Source organism: Pseudoliparis swirei, chromosome 11 (assembly GCF_029220125.1).
Source record: "Pseudoliparis swirei isolate HS2019 ecotype Mariana Trench chromosome 11, NWPU_hadal_v1, whole genome shotgun sequence".
Lineage (NCBI taxonomy): Eukaryota > Metazoa > Chordata > Actinopteri > Perciformes > Liparidae > Pseudoliparis > Pseudoliparis swirei.
The window spans coordinates 7254168-7274471 of record NC_079398.1 but is presented as its reverse complement, the minus strand read 5'-3'; the positions used below and the strand labels follow the sequence as shown (position 1 = coordinate 7274471).

Below are 20304 nucleotides of genomic sequence, written 5' to 3'. Positions count from 1 at the left end.
CTTGCCAGAGATTTGTATAATAATTTATTCTGTGTCCATTACAGGTTGGTGCTGCGGAGCCCCATCTTCATATCCATTCTTAAACAGTATATGGCCCAGTATCATAAACCACACGTGTGCCATAAATATTGACTGTTAACGTGCTAACAGTACCGTGAGCAGCTCATGTGGCGCAGCTGTCTAAACGATTACAACGACTCGCTGTTCGTCACCGTGCATAAACAATGAAACTACGCTCCCTGAGAGAAGAGGATTGACTGACATTACTTGTCAACTTGTCTTTGACGGTTGAATCATGTGAAATCGCTTTGCATAGTTTGTTCTCTAAAGCTGATGCGCTTGCTCACTTGTGATTCAACGCAAGCTAGGTGCAACGGTTTCAATTGTGTTGGGCATTGCACCGAGAGTTGGTTGATAATGAACGGTAAACAGTGTATGGTAGCCCAAAAACACCGGCTAACGGTACTTTTTTAAATGTTCTATCTTGAAAATGGCCCATGATGTGACTGACGTGCCATGTTTAACTTTCGTAGCGTTAGCTCACAGCGTGATTAGCATCGTGGTCTAAAGAATGAAATCCCTCGACTAACTATATATGTAGGTACACTGTAACGTTTAGTCTCCATTGGTCTGCAGGCTCTTGTTTGTTCCTGATGTTCTGGCACCAAAGATAATATATTTAATTTGAGGATTAATTCCTGGTGAATGACGTGACACCTGTCAGTCCCATGAGTTAGATCTCTGGAAAATGATCTCCAGAAAAAAGAGCCCTGTCAAGTTCAGACCACTTTTCTTCTGTGGCTGGCTCTTTAAAAATCAAAATAATTGCCAAAATAAGCTCCTTTTAATGGGACAATTAAAGATGGCGACCACGTCCCCTCCTGTTCTCCCATTATCTGTTCCTTCTCTCTCCCATTCCAAAGCATGCCTCCTCCTGAAACAGTACTCTCTCGGAAGTGGAGGGATGAACAAAAGACAGAGGAGGAACATGGACCTCATGCCGTGTGCTCTGCGAGAGCGGTGCGACATAAGCAAAGATGCTCTGCAGCCGATCAAACCACGGATGATGCAGTTATGCCGTATGACCTTTAACCATCAGGCCCCTGGTGCAGCCCTATTGTTGTGCTCACACTTGGATTAATTAATAGACAGTGGTGGTATGGAAGAAAATCTACTTGATTTACTGGAGTGTTCCCCTTTTATGGAGATTTGTACTTCACACCATCTCACAGCTAAGTACTGTCTCTTTGTAAACATTAGACAGCAGACATTCCCTCTTTGATATGTTTCTCTGTGTGATAATTTTTAGTTGTTGTCCTTGTTTTGTGTCTCTGTGTGCTCATATTGCATCTCATTGTCGTTGCGTTTTGTTTCTTTGTGGTTGTTTTACTCTTTTTCATAGTCATATGAGTATTATTGGTCTCTGTGGTCTCTTTGCACCTGTTTTGTACCTTTTAAGAGTTATTTTTGTCTCTTTTTATTCCTTTTGAGTTTCTTTGTAGTTATTGTGTCTCCTTGTCATCGTGTTGTGTGTCCTTGTGGTTATTTAGCTCCCTTTTAAAGTAGTGAGTCTTGCTTTGTGTCTTTGCAGCTGTGTTGCATCTTGTTGTAGTAGTTTGGTGTCTTTGTAGTATTTTTGTGTCTCTTCATAGTTTTCTTATCTCTTTGTAATTGTTTGGTCACTTTGTAGTAGTCATGTGTCTCATTGTAGTTTTTTTGTATAACTTTGTAGTTGTTTGGTGTCTTTGTAGTTATTTGGTCTCTTTGTAGTTAGTTGGCTCTTTGGAGTAGGCATGTGTTTGTTTGAAGTTGTTGAGTATCTTTGTAGTATTTATGTGTCTCTTCATATGTTGTTGTATCTCTTTAGTTATTTAGTCACTTTGTAGTAGTCATGTGTCTTTCTGTAGTTGTTTGATATCTCTTTGTAGTTGTTTTGTGTCTCTTTGTAGTTATTTGGTCTCTTTGTAGTAGTCATGTGTTTGTTTGTACTTGTTTTATCTGTAGGTTGTTGTTCTCTTTGTAGTATTTCTGTTTCTCTTCGTAGTTGTTTTGTATCTGTTGGTCGATCACCTAGCCACAGCTCTCACATCCACAAATGACACATACACAATAATAGATGGTAAATGTTTGAATGTCAATATTTGTCAGTTAATCATCGTGACCTTGCCAGGACACGTCTGATCTGATCTTGCTAACCTGGTTCTATTTTTCCTGTCCTCCTCCTTGGAGGCCACTGTTCATAAACAAGTGTGCAGAAAGCTGAATGTTTTGAACTAGCAAGGCAAATGGTGTTATATTGTTTCACATGAGCCTCCGGGGCTACATCTGACAACTCAGCCTGTCTGGAGTAGACATGATTTGTAACCCATCAGTAATTCATGAAGCGGATTTCCTGCTTGATGTGGAACAGCTTTGAGAGTACTGTGGATCATTTATTAGCTTGAAAAGAGGCTTGCAATATAACCATGGATGCTAAATAGCCTTGGGTTTGGATTTAGATTAACTCTACAAGTAATAGGAGTGGATGAAGAGCAATAAGGGGCCTCCGTGATAATGAAATGCACATTGGTAGAATAGAATATGTCCACTATGCTCACTGTAAATAAAATACCACAGTCTATAGAATAGTCTGAAACAATGATTTCCCTTTATACAGTATCTGTACTTCCAGTCTGTGGAAATGCAAATAGCAATGGGACAGCATTGTTAGCAGTGGAAATGCTAACAATGGCACAGCAGCATGCCAGCAACAGCCACAATTACCTCTCTCAGCCTACACAATACAACAACCAACATCGACGTGGATACGGATTTGAGTTCCAATTTGGATAGAATGGACCAATCACAAGGAGCAAACTACTAGCCTAATTATAGGTTGTAAGTCAAATATTCTGATGAGGGGTTCCATAATGTGAACCAGGGCTGACTTTCACTCAATGATCGGCATGTGTGATGTAAATGAGATAGTCATAGAGCCTTTATTCAGTGGAACAGCTATTACCAGTTTTTCAATTATGTCATTTTCTATTTTTTTAATGTTATTTTTCGGTATTTACATCACAATATATATTTTTTAAACATAAAAGGGCACATTTTATTTAATTATTGAATTCATTTTAAACGATGCTACGTCCTCATTTAGTGTGGAGTTACAATAATAAAAACAGGCCTGTTATCGCTGAACGTGTTGTGTCTACATTTACCGGCAGATGGCAGCAAACCCACACTATTAACCTGACAACCTTGTGGCACATTGATGACGCATGTGTGGGCCACATAGTCTCGTGTTGGTTGACAGGCTTCATGCAAAACTGTATGTATGTTAGCAATACTGGCATGTCAACTGATTTAGACGTATTTAATTGTAGTTACATAGCATAAAGGCCTTTATGATACATGCATGGTTCCTGTTCTCGCTTCTGATTGGTGCGCCAGAGCCAACATACTGTACAAGGGCCGACTTAACTCTGCACACCTGTGATTCATTATCAATTAGCACACTGATGGAACCCGTGAATTGGCCTATAGATGAGAGAGAGAGAGGGAGAGGGAGAGAGGGAGAGAGGTAGGCCAATTACATTGTAAGTTATACAATAACAAATACATATATATTAGATATAAGCTAGCACTAGTGTTAATGCAGAGGACATTTAAGTGCTAACATAGTGTGGACTCCGTTATTTACAATAATGTGTAGGTTTGCTTAAACGTAACTTTTACTTATTACCGCTGTCACTTATCATGCTCGCTAACATGTAATAACCACCAGATGAGCTTCGAGGCCTGAGCTTCGGGGATGGAATTCATTTACTCAAGTTAATTCTACTTTGTTGTTGAAATATTTAACGTGTGTCTATTTGACGAACGTTAAACTCCACAAGGCTAGACCAGCATTGCTCAAGGCTACATTAATACAGTAACACGCACATAGACCTAAGCCCGTCCATTATCGATACCAACACATTTGACTTCTGTGGTAGGCCTACTCACTAAGGTTGTGAACGCGGTACTTTGCGAATGGTAATAATGGTAGTAATGTTTTTACACTTGTACGTGTCTGAATATCCCACCTGTAGCTACATGGTCGGGAGAGCTTCACGAAAAGGAGCGTGTAGGCCTACTATAAAGTTGTTGCTTATGTTGCTTATAAAAAAGTATTCCGTTTAAAAAGGTCTGACGTTATATCTCGACATCTTGTTATTATGACATACTCATTGCGCTGTTTGTTCGCGCTACACACATTTTGACACATTTCCGAGGGGTGTTTTGGGGTCATTGTAGCAAATTGGACATTTGCTGTTTCAAATTACTGTTAGGTACAAACAGTATTTATAATTATATATGTATATAATGAAAACGGTAGTTAAGAACAAAAATACGTTTCTAGGTGGTATTTCGTTAAATGACATAAAGTTTCTCCCAGTTTTCCATTGGCCTTTCGATTGTAACACACTCCCCCCACTCTCTCTCTCTCCCTCTCTCTCTCTCTCTCTCTCTCTCTCCCAGTGGAGCTAACTCTCGGTTAGTGTGTGAGAGGGGCAGCAAGTGCTCTGTGCTCGGCTCGGCTCACTGCTAGCAATGGCGCTGCGGGCTGGCCAGCTCTTTCCTCCGTGTCTCCTCGCGGCCGCTTTGTTATTGCTCGCGAGCGGACCGCAGTTTGCACTTTGTTGCCCGAGTCGCTGTTTATGCTTCAGAACCACCGTGAGATGTATGCACCTCAACCTGGAAACTGTGCCGGCAGTTTCTCCTCAGACTACCATTCTGTAAGTAGCTTCTTCCCCTTAAATCTAACGGGAACCAACACACACGAGACGGGAATGCAATGCCCGCGTAACGCCTGTGTTATCCCCCCTCCACATACAAGGCATAGTGTAACGTTATAACAGCTGATATTCATTGCATTGATTATTCAGTGTTGTAACAAACTTTTTTTCCAATGTTTAATCACCGTTAAAGTTGAAATTGAAACAAAGCCTTGTGGAAATCAAGGGTCCTGTGGTAGTGCAGAGGTTATTACAATATGTCCCGGAAAGTTTTCACTAAGTTATGACACCTGCCAGTGAGTTCAGCTGTTGGCTGGAGAGGTTAATGAATTTAAGGGGCACAGCTGGTGAAGTCAGCCTCAAGCAATGTGGAGGGCCAGGCTCTTCATCAGAGTTCCCCTATGAAGGAGAACGTCTGAGGTGTGAACATCTCCTTCTTGGAGACATGCCTGCTAGACGATACGAGTCCAATTAGAGTTGATCAGAACCTCAGTCATGTTCGGCTGTCTTCATTTGGCTTGTTGACATGATTATGTTTATATCCAGGAAACATCCTTGTTGAAGGACCGGCTTGATGAATTGGCTTGTTTTAAGAACGCATCCTTCCACCACATTGTGATAGAGACGCTATGTGGAGCTCTAAAGCTGCTTTCTGAAACTGAATTTCTCCTCTGTAGTCAGAACATTTAGAACTAGTATTGTGCTTGGATAGGGTTTTTTTTTGCACAGGTTTAACTCCATGTTTGACTTACCCCCTCTGAGATGAAAGGAAGGAAATACTTCTCAGTTGACAAGCACTTGTGAGCATGTTCCTGGTTGTCAGGAGCATCCAACTAAACAAGTACATTGTGTAGGTAGCTGGCCATCTGAACTGCAGTGACAGAACACAAAGCTGCAGATTGGTCCAATCTCTCAAATATGTGGCACCCTTTGTCTTTAATTGGCCTCTGCAATCTTGTTGTGCATTTCAGTCAAGAAGGCATTGACCAGTAAATAGCTTAATTCAGTGTGCACAGTGGAACAAAGAGCAACTCAGACAGCCCGCACCGCAGCAGCATGAATTAGCCTTGTCCTCTTGTCATTTGGGGTCAGCTCAGAGCCTTGAAGGGAGCCCATGGTGCAGCCCTACCCAGATACCCCCAGAGGAAATATGAAAGTCACCACAGCAATGAAAGGCTTGTTTAGGTCCTCTGTAGGATGTGTCTAATTCTGCTAGAAGGCTGATCCGAGCGCAAGACCATGCTGAGGTTTCCCAGAAGCTTTCATGCTGATGAGCTTTGAAGCAGCAGCCGTTTGTCTCTCCCCCCCTTCTTGTTCGTCTGTCATGTCAGAACACGAATGAAGTTCCTAAAGCCCAGCTTTATCTCGTTCGGCTGTATAAATATGTTCAACCCAAAACTAGTTGTCTGCAGTGGGAAGGATCCGAGACGGCACATTTGAGCCGACCTTAGAGTTCGTTCCTTGGCTGCAGTTTGTGGTCTGTTTGTTGTGACTGAGCAAATTAAACCTCACAACACGTTTGTCGAAGTAGATTGAAAACATGTCTGCAGAGAAGTGCACAGTACAGCTTCTAGCTGTCCGTGTCGTTGTGTTCCTTGGTTAACCTTTAAGACCGATACTGAGTTCAAGCTCTAGATCCTAAGAGTTTAGACATATCTTATAGACTTTTGACCTGTAGCTATGCAGGGTTTTTCCTGCATAGAGAAAATTTGGGCGCGCGCCTAAGCCGTTTTCCCGAGCGCCTATGACAAATCCCGAGCGCCAAAGGCAAAAAAAAGTCAGCGATGGAAAAAATACAAAAAATAAAAACTGTGTTCATCACGTGCATGTCAGCGAATATGTTCTCAATAGTATGTTTCAAGTCGAAAAGTCGGTAGACGAAAATTACAGAGTGGCGGGTGGAGATTTCACCCTGTTATAATAGTAGGGGAAACACTGGAGTTGATAAGCGTGTCTTCTTGTCTGATCAATACGCAACTGTGAGGTGCGCGAATGGACCGAGCGGCCAGCTGCTGATCACTCAACAGCCCGATCCGTATGAACGGTGCGCGCGCAGCGCGGCAAAAAAACCATTTTGACCCAGGAAAAACCCTGCTATGTGCTGTATCTTTTTAGGCACTGAAGAATGACTCCTTCCACCTGGCAGCATGCCATCTAGGAATTTAAAATTATACTTTCATAAGAGTGTGAATTAATCCACAAAATATAAACCTCTGACCCAGAGGTAGTGTAATCTGATGGAGAGGGAAACTCAATTCAATTGAGTTTATTTGTATAGCCCATTTTCACAAATTACAAATTTGTCTCAGAGTTCTTTACAATCTGTACACATAGACATCCCTGTCCCAAAACCTCACATCGGATCAGGAAAAACTCCCAAACAACCCTTCACGGGGGAAAAAAGGGAAGAAACCTTCAGGTTCCCTCTCCAGGATGGACAGGTGCAATAGATGTAATGTGTACAGAAGGAATCATTATGCACAAATTAAAACAGTAACAACACAATCAATGAATACGACAGAGTGTATGAATAGTTGGTAGTTGGCATATTCCACGATCGAGACCTCCACGATCCATTGGGCAGATAGAGGTCGAGGAGGAGTGGGCGGAGTCCCAACAGGGCCATGGCATAGTTGGTAGTAGTCATTTGTTCACCTTTGTTGCTGGGCAACAAAAAATAGTTTAAACGTAAAAAAGATGGACTTCTATTTCTATATAAATCATATTTGCGTAATGGTTTATTTTTAAGGCAGTATTCTCGCTGGCAGTGGTTTTGTTTGTCATTAAATGCTCGTCTTCATTATAATAATTTAGTTGCTTACATCCTTGTGAGATCCAGATCGATTCAAGGCCAGAATCAGAACCATTTATATGTCTTGGCAAATAAATAAGAGGAATAAATACAGGGATGTTTATAGCATAGGGGGAGATATGTTTCTTATTATCTTTGTTGTGTCTTAAGTTTTATGAGCAAAATACATTTGGGTGACTCACTTTAGGTTTCAGTAGACTAGGATGCTTTGTGTATATATATATATATGTGTGTGTGTGTGTGTGGAGATGTGCATGTACAGTGCATCCGTAAAGTATTCACAGCGCTTCATTTTTTCCACATTTTGTTATGTTACAGCCTTATTCCAAAATGGATTAAATTCATTATTTCCCTCAACATTCGACACACAAAAACCCATAATGACAAAGTGAAAACTGTTTTTTGCAAATTTGTGCACATTTATTAAAAATAAAGAACAAAAACATAACATGTACATAAGTATTCACAGCCTTTGCTCAATACTTTGTTGAAGCACCTTTGGCAGCAATTACAGCCTCAAGGCTGTCATGTGCTTTTTACTGAGGAGTGGCTTCCGTCTGGCCACTCTACCAAACAGGCCTGATTTGTGGAGTGCTGCAGAGATGGTTGTCCTTCTGGAAGGTTCTCCTCTCTTCATAGAACAACGCTGGAGCTCTGTCAGAGTGACCATCGGGTTCCTGGTCAGCTCCCTAACTAAGGCCCTTCTCCCCCGATCGCTCAGTCTGGCTGGGCGGCCAACTCTAGGAAGAGTCCTGGTGGTTCCAAACTTCTTCCATTTCCGGATGATGGAGGCCACTGTGTTCATTGGGACTTTCAATGCTGCAGAAATCTTTCTGTACCCTTCGCCAGATCTGTGCCTCGATACAATTCTGTCTCGGAGGTCTATAGATAATTCCTTGAACTTCATGGCTTGGTTTATGCTCTGATATGTACTGTCAACTGTGATACCTTATGTAGACAGGTGTGTGCCTTTCTCAATCAACTGAATTTAGCACAGGTGGACTCCAATCAAACATCTCAAGGATGATCAGTGGAAACAGGATGCACCTGAGCTAAATTTTGAGTGTCATGGCAAAGGCTGTGAATACTTATGTACATGTTATGTTTTCGTTCTTTATTTTTAACAGATTTGCAAAAATTTGCAAAAAACAGTTTTCACTTTGTCATTATGGGTTGTTGTGTGTAGAATGTTGAGGAAAATAATGAATTTAATCCATTTTGGAATAAGGCTGTAACATAACAAAATGTGGAAAAAGTGAAGCGCTGTGAATACTTTCCGGATGCACTGTATACAGTATCATGTCCAGGATTAAATCATATCATTTGTTTTTGAGCAATTTCAAACAAGGCGTCTTTGTGTCTTTTTCAACTTCTTGAAACTCAAAACATATATTTGTGTTTTCCCTGCAGGAGAGAACCCAAAGTATTGGCTCACAATTACTGCTGCATGTTGGCTTTGTGCCAAGAGCTCGTCGACATGACATTTGGAACATAGATGTTCTTTCCACGGATCCTTAAGGTTCTGTGCGGCCTAAATAGTTTTGCGGCTGTTTTCTCGAAGGACTTTCTGTTTGACGCATGATGGTAAATTGCTTTTCCTCTCTGTAATGACACTGCTGCATATCTTCCCAGGGTTTTTCTGGATTTGGGGAAATGATAACTTTTACAATCACACTCTCAAATATGAACTGTGTTTTTTTTTACTAGCATTACCTTAGCAGCTCAAGAAAAAGGCTCAACATGTCAAGTCTGTAGCCACCGAGGGAGAGGACCCAAACATTGACAATGTTGCAAAGAAACTTAACTCTTCTTAAATCGAGGAATCATACAAAACAAGTCTCCATCGAGCAATCACCAGGGATCTAAACAGTACGAACCAACACTGGGGAGACAAACAGTGTTTAAATGCACAGGGACAGGGCAGACGATCACAGGGACAGGAAGTGTAGGGAAACAGAGGACACGAGAGACAGGGACTTCAAAATAAAACAGGAAACGAGACACAAACTCTGGATCCTGGCAAAGTTTTCCATCTTTGCAGGGCTTGAGACCAGTGGCGGCTGGTAAATTTTTTTGGGGGGGGGGGCGCAGTTGGTCGACGCGGTTTAAATAGCACTCAACAATGAGAAGAAAAGAGGTTTTGAGTAGAATATTAAAATCTCCAGAAAATTATTAGAATTAATATTCTTTTCCAAGTTTAAGTGTGAGGTACTTTATGTTTGTTTGTTGACGACCGAAAGAACACCGACATTAAACATTGAATCGGGTCAAATTGACCCGAAGGCGGCAGGAGGGTTAAATATTGAATCGGGTCAAAATGACCCGAAGGCAACAGGAGGGTTAAGAAACATTGGGTTGGGTTTCAGAGGTTTACAAAATAAAAGAGTTTCACCCTCACATGAAAGAGGTTCAGAGCAGAATAGAGTCAGAAAGAGATGCAGCACATGTTACATTGGGTGTTTGACAGAGTAGACCCACTACTGTAAAGAAAAGTAGCCTCCTCTCTTTAAAGTTGGAAAACTTCTCAATAACTCTCTGGTTAAAGTCAATCATATCTGTAACCAGCCTGTTTCCATTATTCTTGAGGGAATGCGTCTGTTTTTCAGAACTTCTTTGTTGTATTTTCGATGCCAGTTCGGTCTCCTTCTGCTGCTCTGCTCTGCAAACAGGGTTAGCTTCATGCTGCTAGCTAGTTAGCTCCATGCTCTTAGCTAGATAACTGCGGCAAGATTCGTGCTTTACACTTTGTCTGCAGCTCTTTAGATCCCTCACCCCGTTGTAGTCCAGAGAGTTTCAGTCCCAGGACTTTGGAACAACAGACAGGGGAAACTAAACAGCGCATTACTCACTGAGCTCCAGCTAACAGCTCCGTTAGCAACCTGCTCCCGTAGCTCCGTGGGGCTCTCTGGCTGAGGGAATGATACTGGTCTCTGATTGGCCGAATAGTCCAATCACGTGAAATAAGAAACAATGTCATTGGCCAGGGCGCACATTTTTGCGCCCCAAGATTCACGTTTCATCCACCAATGAGAAGCCGTCCTTGCCGAAACGACCGTGAAATGTTTGCTCGCTGCCGTACACACACGTTTGGCCGGCGCCCCGAAAATGGGGAGGGGCTTCTCTCCGTGATAATGAGTGGCAATATATTATTTATGTAACATTTAACTTAAGTGGTTGTTGACAGGCTGACAGTCTCCCACACACATTTAGCGCGTCAACACGGTATATTTGCTATTTAAATGATTTGGTATATAATGTTTTTTGATAGGATATATTATATTTTTTTCTTCTTCTTTTTTTTTTAATCTCAAGATTTTAAGAGGGGCGGCGCCCTAGCGCCCTCTATGGACGCACCGCCACTGCTTGAGACTAATTAGTTTCAACACGGTCCCAAAGTGAATGTAATCTGTCTAAAATCTCAAGTTTGTTTCTTGACTTGATTATCATCAACAGTTAGAATATTAAATACATTAGTTTGCTAGACCTATAAACAAAGTCAAAGGCACACTAAAATATCCAGATTGTATCTCTGAATTAACAACTGTTTCTCAACATACACTTGTTTAGTCTCTGACAGATATTTGGTCAAATATCATATAAAATGTCGCAAACTCCAATCTCAAAGTATTTTTTTACCCCCAAACTGTACTCCGTTGCTTTATTAGATGTATTTCCTGTTAACTTGTAGTTTTTTCACATTAAACTGCAGTTTAACTTATTCAAGCTTTCTTTTGGTCAGACACCATGCAAGGCTTTGCTGCCCACTGGCTCAGTGATATTAATTATAGTAACAGAATGAGAAGACACACTTTGTTGGAGTCAGTGCTCAGTTCAGTTTGTCATTTGCTCAGTGACGGTTAAACATACACTACCGTTAAAAAGCTTGGGGTCACTTAGAAATGTCCTTATTTTTCAAAGCAAACCACTGTTTTTTTCAATGAAGATAACATTAAATTAAACAGAAATACACTCTATACATTGTTAATTTGGTAAATTACTATTCTTTGGTTTTTAATGCAATATATAGGTGTATAGAGGCCCATTTCCAGTGTTATAATGGTACATTGTGTTTGCTCATTGCTCGGGATGCTCCGATCTGATCGGCGCCGATCCATATCGGCCGATATTCCCATTATCGGTTTTGATCGGCGTCCTCAAAAGGGCCGATCAAACGTGGCCGATCAGATGACATAAAATCTGCGAGAACAACTGTCAGAGACGTTTCAATCCCGGCGCACCGTAACGGAGACAATGCGCCCGGCGAGGGCCGGCAGAGTGCAGAGGTCCACGAGGGGATCCTCACGCACCGAGCGGCGTCCCTGTCCCACCGAACTGCAGCCGACAAATAATGTATGTGCCTGTATAGACTGATGTTCACGGTACATGCATTTGATCGGGAGCGCGCGAGGGTTTTGATAAAGTTAGCGGAAGGATTTATGTGACACAACATCCAGTTTTGCAAAGTTAGCGGAAAGAACCACGTGAAACAACATCCGTTTTTCAAAATAAGATGTCGACAAATCATACACATATAAACGTAAACAATAACCGGATTTTGTATCTTTATAGATCGTTTCTGAGATTTAGCTTAAATTATGCTAAAATTAAAACATTTTTACTGTACAAAGGAAGAGTTTATAAAAATAAGTCAGACTTTTGTATGTTAAAAAAAGTCCTGTATATAGATTTCCTCAAGAGTTCCAGGAAATGAATGATGCAGATGTGTTCCATACATATCTGAAATCCCCTACAATAGTAATCAAACAATTTTAATGTATCAATTAGGAAATTTTCCAAAGTAAAAGTCCTAAATGTTTAAATAAATCGGTCATTTGTTAAATGTTTGAGGCGCTCTAGATATGTTTTTCCTCAGAGTCCCAGGCAACAACTGATGCAGATGTGTTCAGGACGTCCCAGACTTCCCCTAGCCTGGCAATCAAACATATTTACTGTCGCAATTAAGAGATTTTTCAAATTAAAAGTCCTAAATGTTTAAAGAAATCTGTAATTTATTTAATGTTTGAGGTGCTTTATATATGTATTTCCACATAGTCGTAGGCAATAATGCTACACAATGAATAGAATGCTTCAATCGACTACGTGATCGGTATTATCGGATCGGCAGATACTGATTTCGGTGATCGGCACCAAAAAACCTGATCGGAGCATCTCTACTCATCACGTTAGAAGTTTAATGAAGGGTAAGAAACCCCTTTTTATGTTAGCGCAGCTGAAAACAGTAATTTTGGTGAGAGAAGCTATAAAACTGGCCTTCATTTGAGCTTAAAGTTTGATTTTTTTTTTTTTTTAAGTTTAAAATAAAAATCATTTTCTAATCTTGTCAATGCCTTGACTATATTTTCTATTGATTTTGCAATTCATTTGATGAATAAATGAGTGAGTTTTCATGGAAATTGTCTGGGTGACCGACCCCAAACCTTTGAACGGTTGTGTACATATACAAATATGTTTTGGCTCGGGGAAGATCTCTGTCTCAAACACATTTTAATTTCTCGGCTCCTTCTTTGTGTGACAGATGCATTTAATTTCACAAGTGTTTAGCTCTGTGTTCCATGATTGGACGTCTTGGCTGTTTGCTTGTCGTCTTGAAATATATTTGTATCTTCTTTTTATGGTGCTTAAGTGTTGCATGTAGGGCTGCAACAACGAATCGATAAAAATCGATTATTAAAGTAGTTGGCAACGAATTTCATTATCGATTCGTTGTGTCGCGCGATTATTACGGCGCTCAATAAGTCGCGGTGTATAAACAAAGTTGAGTTGAGACCAAAGCGGCGCAGGAGAAAAAATAGCGGAGCGGAGGGAGAGGAGAGAACACTGCGTTGTGAGAGCCAATCAGTGCTGAGCTGCTCCTCCGTTAGTGAATCTAACTGGCTGCTGCTGCTCTGGTGGCGCTGGAAGCGGAAGTCATTCACGTCGTCGGAGTGACATTCACGGAGCTGTGTGCGCCTCCGGGTGATGTCATGAACCCAGACACCAGGGCGCGACGTGTGTGGCATTTCTACAAGAGTATAACGTAGAAAAAGTGGTTATTTATTCCGTGGCGGATGGCGGACAATATTTTGCCACGGAGAAAGGCAACGGAGATAAGCCCCGCCCCCTCACCGACACGTTTGACCGTATGACCACAAATAGTCGGCTGAGTAAACTCAGGAGAGTAAAGCTGTCAGTTCTGTTTGTGACGGGTTCATACACATGCTGACCAGTGGATCTCCAGGACCTTTCCAGGACTTTAAACCAAATTTCCATGATTAAACATGTTGTGAAAACTCTGTGTATACATGAAAAAGTGAGAAGATGTTGTATTTAAACTAACAATGAGAATTCCAAAGCATACCGTATATATTCCGTGTAAATTAACATTTGAATATAACACATTTGCATTACTTTTCCAAAATTTTGGGATTTAATTTTGTTCAATTACTTTTCTTGGCCTAGAAATAGCCATTTAAAAACTCCATGACTTTTCCAGGTTTTCCATGACCATATGAACCCTGTTTTGAATAAAGGGTTGAAAATTACATTTTTTTTGTTTTTTTATCCGATTAATCGATTAATCGAAAAAATAATCAACAGATTAATCGATTATCAAAATAATCGTTAGTTGCAGCCCTAGTTGCATGATGTAACAAGTAAAAATGCTCTCAACATTGTGACCCCGGGGCTGTTCTAGACCCATGTGTATAGTTCGTAAATCTGTAAATGCACTAGTTAACGAAGCAGCTCGTTATTGTCTTTTGTTTTCAGCTGTGTTGAATGGAATGAGTGTCCAGATCAGTAAAATCTGGTGATTTGGCACAGGAAGGCTGGGGAGTGAATTCAGTCGGGGTTGATTAGTGTCACAGGTTGTAATGCTCAGCATGCTTCTGCCTAGTCATGGCTGTGATAAGCAGACACATTTCCGTGGCAGCCTCCTTTGAGCTCTGCATGGAGAACTACCTGGTCAGCGGCCAGCCATTGTCCTCTAAATGTCTTTTCCCCTCACACAGTGGCCCGGTCTGACTGACTATCAGCCTTAGTGGGTCAGGGAGGGAAAGTGGCGTTCCATTGTGTGGAATTTGCTGCAGTCAGGCTTCGTGAGGCGCTCAGTCTCGGCAGCATTATGGAATGCGGAGCCAGAAATCCCCAAAGCTTCACTCACTTGCACAGGGAGATTGGGCCCAAGGTAGTTGTTGACAGGACCTTCACTGGCCCCTTCGTCTGCCCATCCAGTGCAGGACAGCTGGGCAAATTAGCCCAGAATTCAAGTTATTTTAAACCTTATTTTACTAGCCATGATGATGACATGTTAAAGCTTACTGCACTGCAGCAATGTGTGTACAGCCATTTATGTAGTGCCAAGCTCTATCTTAAAACAAATGTACACAAAGAACACAAGTTAGGGCTAATTTAAGTACATTTTTTAATAGTTTGGTATGGTTTATGTTACGTGTACTGACACTCTTTTTTTGTCTTGTTCGCTGTATACGTTTTTAAGAAAAGTACAATAGAAAACTATAAAGGTATACCTTTCTATTTTCATTCGCTAAAAGATAACATTCAGCAGTGATGATTACAAATATATTGCACCTGAAATATATAATGAAATAATAATAATGCAGACCAGTACATAGTATACATTAACAAAGTAAAGTAAGCCAAATAATTGACTCAAAGATCAGAGTTGATGCAACAACCTAGATGTACTGTTGATTGTCACTGTCTGAAAATAATGCCACATGTTGTGTTTTACTATCCTGTGGAGAGCAGCAGTACCAGCTGCGGCCTGCGTGACGTAAGTGCAAGCGATATTTAAGTAAGTGTCAAAAAAAAGGCTCAGTCTGACAACTTTACAATTCAAAGAAAAGTCCTTAATGCATCTCCATGAATTGAGTGGCTAGTTTCGATAGGTTCCTGCTGTCCAGCAGCACGCCCTTGAAAGAGAAGCAAATCCATCTCGTTGTTGCACAGGTTGTGCTTGCAGAGAACATGCAGCCATGTTTGGAGATCCTGGTTCACCGTTCCTCCAACCGAGCGAGGAGCCGGCCATGTTCTTGTTTAGGAATGAGTCATGCACGCCCGAGAGTCCTTGGCAAGCCCACTTGGGCATGTGTCACAAAGCCAAACGACTCCCCTGACTAAAGGGGGAGAGAGTGAGAGGAGAGGTCCACACATGGAACTCAGATGCTGGTTGAGTTGGGCCAACAGCCAGGTTCAATCGTCGGCCCGGCTCAGACAAGAATTTAGAGAAACCTCTCCTGAAATGTTTTTGTCTTCATCTATGAATCCCAAACTTTGCACCAGTTAAATGATGTGTTTGATGCTGAGTTTAGTCATATTGGTCAAATTCACACCATCACAGGCAGGAATTTGAGGACACATAGTGTTGAGAGTCGGTCTTCTTTCCAGTTCGATGCGTTCCATAGAAGAGCTGTCTGCTTTTGCTGCACTGGTTCCTGCAGTTTTTCCAGATAATCAACAGGTTGCACATGTGAAATAATGTAGAGCGCCAAATAATGAAATTGGTAAGACATAAGTGATATCCCATTCATTCAACACAGAGTTATTGCTCCTCCATTGTTGTCCAAAGCATTATTTAACGACCTTGGAGGCTTCACTATCCTGTTGAGGATACGATCCTGGTAGGGAATCATTTCAATTTGTTTCTCCTGGCTAAGGGAGCACGGGGTTGTTATCAATGTCACTCACGGACATGATCATTCACTTTAATTAATTACTTATTGATTTGACAGCTCTAGGGTTACCATTACCAGTTGATGGGGACTTGAGGCAAACATCCCTGTGACGTTCAGAACGTGCTCCAGGATCTTTAGATGCAGGTCTACCACATGGGACACCTTTAGCAGACGAGACTTTCTTCTCTCTGTGTGCTCTTTGTGTTCAATGTAGAATCTGCCTGGACCTCGAGTTCAGCTGACACAAATCCTTTGTTAATGTATTTTACGTGACATGATGACAAACATATAAGGGACTGTAGTAAATGTGTAATCCTCCCCCAATCCCACATCCACATCCATCTGATTAAATGTAAATGTAGTTGACCGCACAGCAACAGTGTAAAACAGTATTTATTTAGATTTTGTCAGATGACATCATCATTCCACCATGAGATAATGATGAAAAGTCAGCTGGGCTGCCTCTCCCAGTCTTTCCCAGATGTGGCCTGTGATGCAGTTTATTGTTGGAAGTGAAATGACGACAAAAGGCAAAGAAGAAGAGACTTTTTTCCCACGGTCCAGAATGTGGACGGAGTTCTCATGGCTGCACTGACAAAAAACGGATATCAGACTGTCGCATTCGTAGCTCGTAGCTCGCGCTAGCTCGTGAGCTAGCTTAAACATGGTTATAATGGCTAATTTATTATTTGTTGGCCTACTATTATGAATGAAAAACTTGTAATCAACGTTACGGTACTAATCTGAGTTAAGGCTGCTCTTGTCATCATCGGTCTCCACGTTTTCAGGGGGACCGTCTCCCCATCGCGCCCAGCCTGACTGCTGATGTGCTCGGCACGGGCTCACGCAGACAAACAAAGTTAAATCATAGGCTATCGTAACTGTTACTGTATCGTGTCTGTTATTTGGGAGGAGTGTGTGTTATTGGGGAGGGGTCTGTTATTGGGAAGGGGTCTGTGATTGGGAAGGGGTCTGTGATTGGGAAGGGGTGTGTGATGGGGGAGGAGTCTGTGATTGGGGAGGAGTGTGTGATGAGGGAGGAGTGTGTTATTGGGGAGTAGTGTGTGATGAGGGAGGAGTGTATGATGGTGGAGGAGTCTTATTGGGGAGGAGTGTGTTATTGGGGAGGAGTGTGTTATTAGGGAGGAGTGTGTTATTGGGGAGGAGTGTGTTATTAGGGAGGAGTGTGATGGGAGAGGAGTGTGTTATTGAGGAGCAGTCTGTTATGGGGAGGAGTGTGTTATTGGGGAGGAGTGTGTTATTGGGGAGGAGTGTGTGATGAGGGAGGAGTGTGTTATTGGGGAGGAGTCTGTTATTAGGTAGGAGTGTATGATGGGGGAGGAGTCTGTGATTGGGGAGGAGTGTGTGATGAGGGAGGAGTGTGTTATTGGGGAGGAGTGTGTGATGAGGGAGGAGTGTATGATGGTGGAGGAGTCTTATTGGGGAGGAGTGTGTTATTGGGGAGGAGTGTGTGATCGGGGAGGAGTCTGTTATTGGGGAGGAGTCTGTTATTAGGGAGGAGTGTGATGGGAGAGGAGTGTGTTATTGAGGAGCAGTCTGTTATGGGGAGGAGTGTGTGATGGGGGAGGAGTGTGTTATTGGGGAGGAGTGTGTGATGAGGGAGGAGTGTGTTATTGGGGAGGAGTCTGTTATTAGGTAGGAGTGTATGATGGGGGAGGAGTCTGTTACTGGGGAGGAGTCTGTTATTAGGTAGGAGTGTATGATGGGGGAGTAGTCTGTTATTGGGGAGGAGTCTGTTATTAGGGAGGAGTGTGATGGGGGAGGAGTGTGTTATTGGGGAGTGGTCTGTGATGGGGAGGAGTGTGTTATTGGGGAGGAGTCTGTTATTTGGGAGGTGTGTTATTAGGGAGGGGTCTGTTATGGGGGAGGAGTGTGTTATTGGGGAGGAGTGTGTGATGAGGGAGGAGTGTGTTATTGGGGAGGAGTCTGTTATTAGGTAGGAGTGTATTCAATTCAATTCAGTTTATTTGTATAGCCCAATTTCACAAATTACAAATTTGTCTCGGAGTGCTTTACAATCTGTACACATAGACATCCCTGCCCCAAAACCTCACATCGGACCAGGAAAAACTCCCAAATAACCCTTCAGGGGGAAAAAAAGGGAAGAAACCTGGAGGAGAGCAACAGAGGAGGATCCCTCTCCTAGGATGGACAGATGCAATAGATGTAATGTGTACAGAAGGACAGATTTAGAGTTAAAATACATTCAATGAATATGACAGAGTGTATGAATAGTTCATAGTAGGCATATTCCACGATGGAGACCTCCACGATCCATCAGGCAGATGGCGGTGGGGAGGAGGAGTGGCGGAGTCTCAACAGGACAGTGGCGTAGTCATGAGCAGGAATTCCACGACCCAGACGATCCATCAGGCAGATAGGATCTATGCCGTCTCATAGGGTCCGATGACCCCATGAGACGTGAAGTCAAAAGGACTTCCGGGAGAAAGCAGAGTTAGTAACGTGTGATTGAGAGATGAAAATTCATCCTTAAGGAGAGAAAAAAGAGGAGATAGGTACTCAGTGCATCCTAAACGTCCACCGGCAGCTATAAGCCTATAGCAGCATATCAAGGGGCTGGACCAGGGCAAACCTGATTCAGCCCTAACTATAAGCTCTGTCAAGAGGAAGGTCTTAAGTCTACTCTTAACGAGGTGACTGTGTCTGCCTCCCGGACTGAAATTGGAAGCTGGTTCCATAAAGAGGAGCTTGATAACTAAAGGCTCTGGCTCCCATTCTACTTTTTAAGACTCTAGGAACTACAAGTAGTCCCGCATTTAGTGAGCGAGCTCTCTAGTGGGGCAATATGGTACGACAAGCTCCTTAAGATATGATGGAGCATCACCAATCAAGGCTTTGTAGGTTAAGAAGAATTTTAAAAGTGATTCTTGATTTTACTGGGAGCCAGTGCAGAGCAGCTAGTGCAGGAGTGATGTGATCTCTTTTCTTAGTTTTAGTGTGAACACGAGCTGCAGCATTCTGGATCAACTGGAGGGACCTAAGAGATTTATTAGAGCAGCCTGCTAATAAGGAGTTACAGTAATCCAGTCTCAAGTAACGAACGTGAACCAATTTTTCTGCATCTTTTGAGACAAGATGTGCCTGATTTTTGAAATATTACGTAGATGAAAGAATGCAGTCCTTGAGATTTGCTTTACGTGGGAGTTAAAGGACAAGTCCCGATCAAAGATAACGCCAAGATTCTTTACAGTGGTGTTGGATGCCAGGGCAATGCCGTCTACAGAATCCACATCACCAGATAATTGATCTCTGAGGTGCTCAGGGCCGATTAAAATTACTTGGTTTTGTCTGAGTTTAACATCAAGAAGTTGCAGGTCATCCATGTTTTTATGTCTTTAAGACATGCTTGAATTTTACAGAGTTGGTTGCTCTCCTCTGGTTTTATCGATAAATATAGTTGAGTGTCATCTGCATAACAATGAAAGTTTATGGAGTGTTTCCTGATAATATTGCCCAAAGGAAGCATGTATAAGGTAAATAAAATTGGTCCAAGCACAGAACCTTGTGGAACTCCGTGATTAACGTTGGTGGTTATCGGCGTCATCGTTTACAAATACAAACTGAGATCGATCTGATAAATAGGATTTAAACCAAATTAGTGCCGTGCCTGAAATGCCAATCGACTGCTCCAGTCTCTGTAACAGGATGTCATGGTCAATGGTGTCGAATGCAGCACTAAGGTCTAACAAGACCAGGACAGAGAGGAGTCCTTTATCTGCTGCCATTAAGAGGTCATTTGTAATTTTCACCAGTGCCGTCTCGGTGCTGTGGTGTTTTCTAAATCCTGATTGAAATTTCTCAAATAAACTATTATGATGTAGAAAGTCGCACAACTGATTTGCGACCACTTTCTCAAGGATCTTGGAGAGGAAGGAGGTTAGAGATCGGTCTGTAGTTAGCCAATACCTCTGGATCCAGAGTGGGCTTCTTCAGGAGAGGTTTAATAACAGCCACCTTGAAGGAGTGTGGTACGTGGCCTGTTAGCAGAGAC

At 42.1% G+C, this 20304-nt stretch overlaps 1 protein-coding gene across 2 annotated transcripts in view; it reads left to right on the top strand.

The window, feature by feature from the left end:
- Positions 1-4568: 4568 nt before the first annotated feature.
- The window catches only part of LOC130201264 (peroxidasin), a 56046-nt gene continuing 40310 nt past the window's right edge, over positions 4569-20304 (top strand). For both annotated transcript variants that reach the window (XM_056426100.1, XM_056426099.1), the window contains exon 1: positions 4569-4763. In XM_056426100.1, coding sequence (XP_056282075.1) covers positions 4579-4763 — 185 coding nt within the window. In that variant the 5' untranslated portion in view covers positions 4569-4578. The remainder of the gene's footprint in view (positions 4764-20304) is intronic.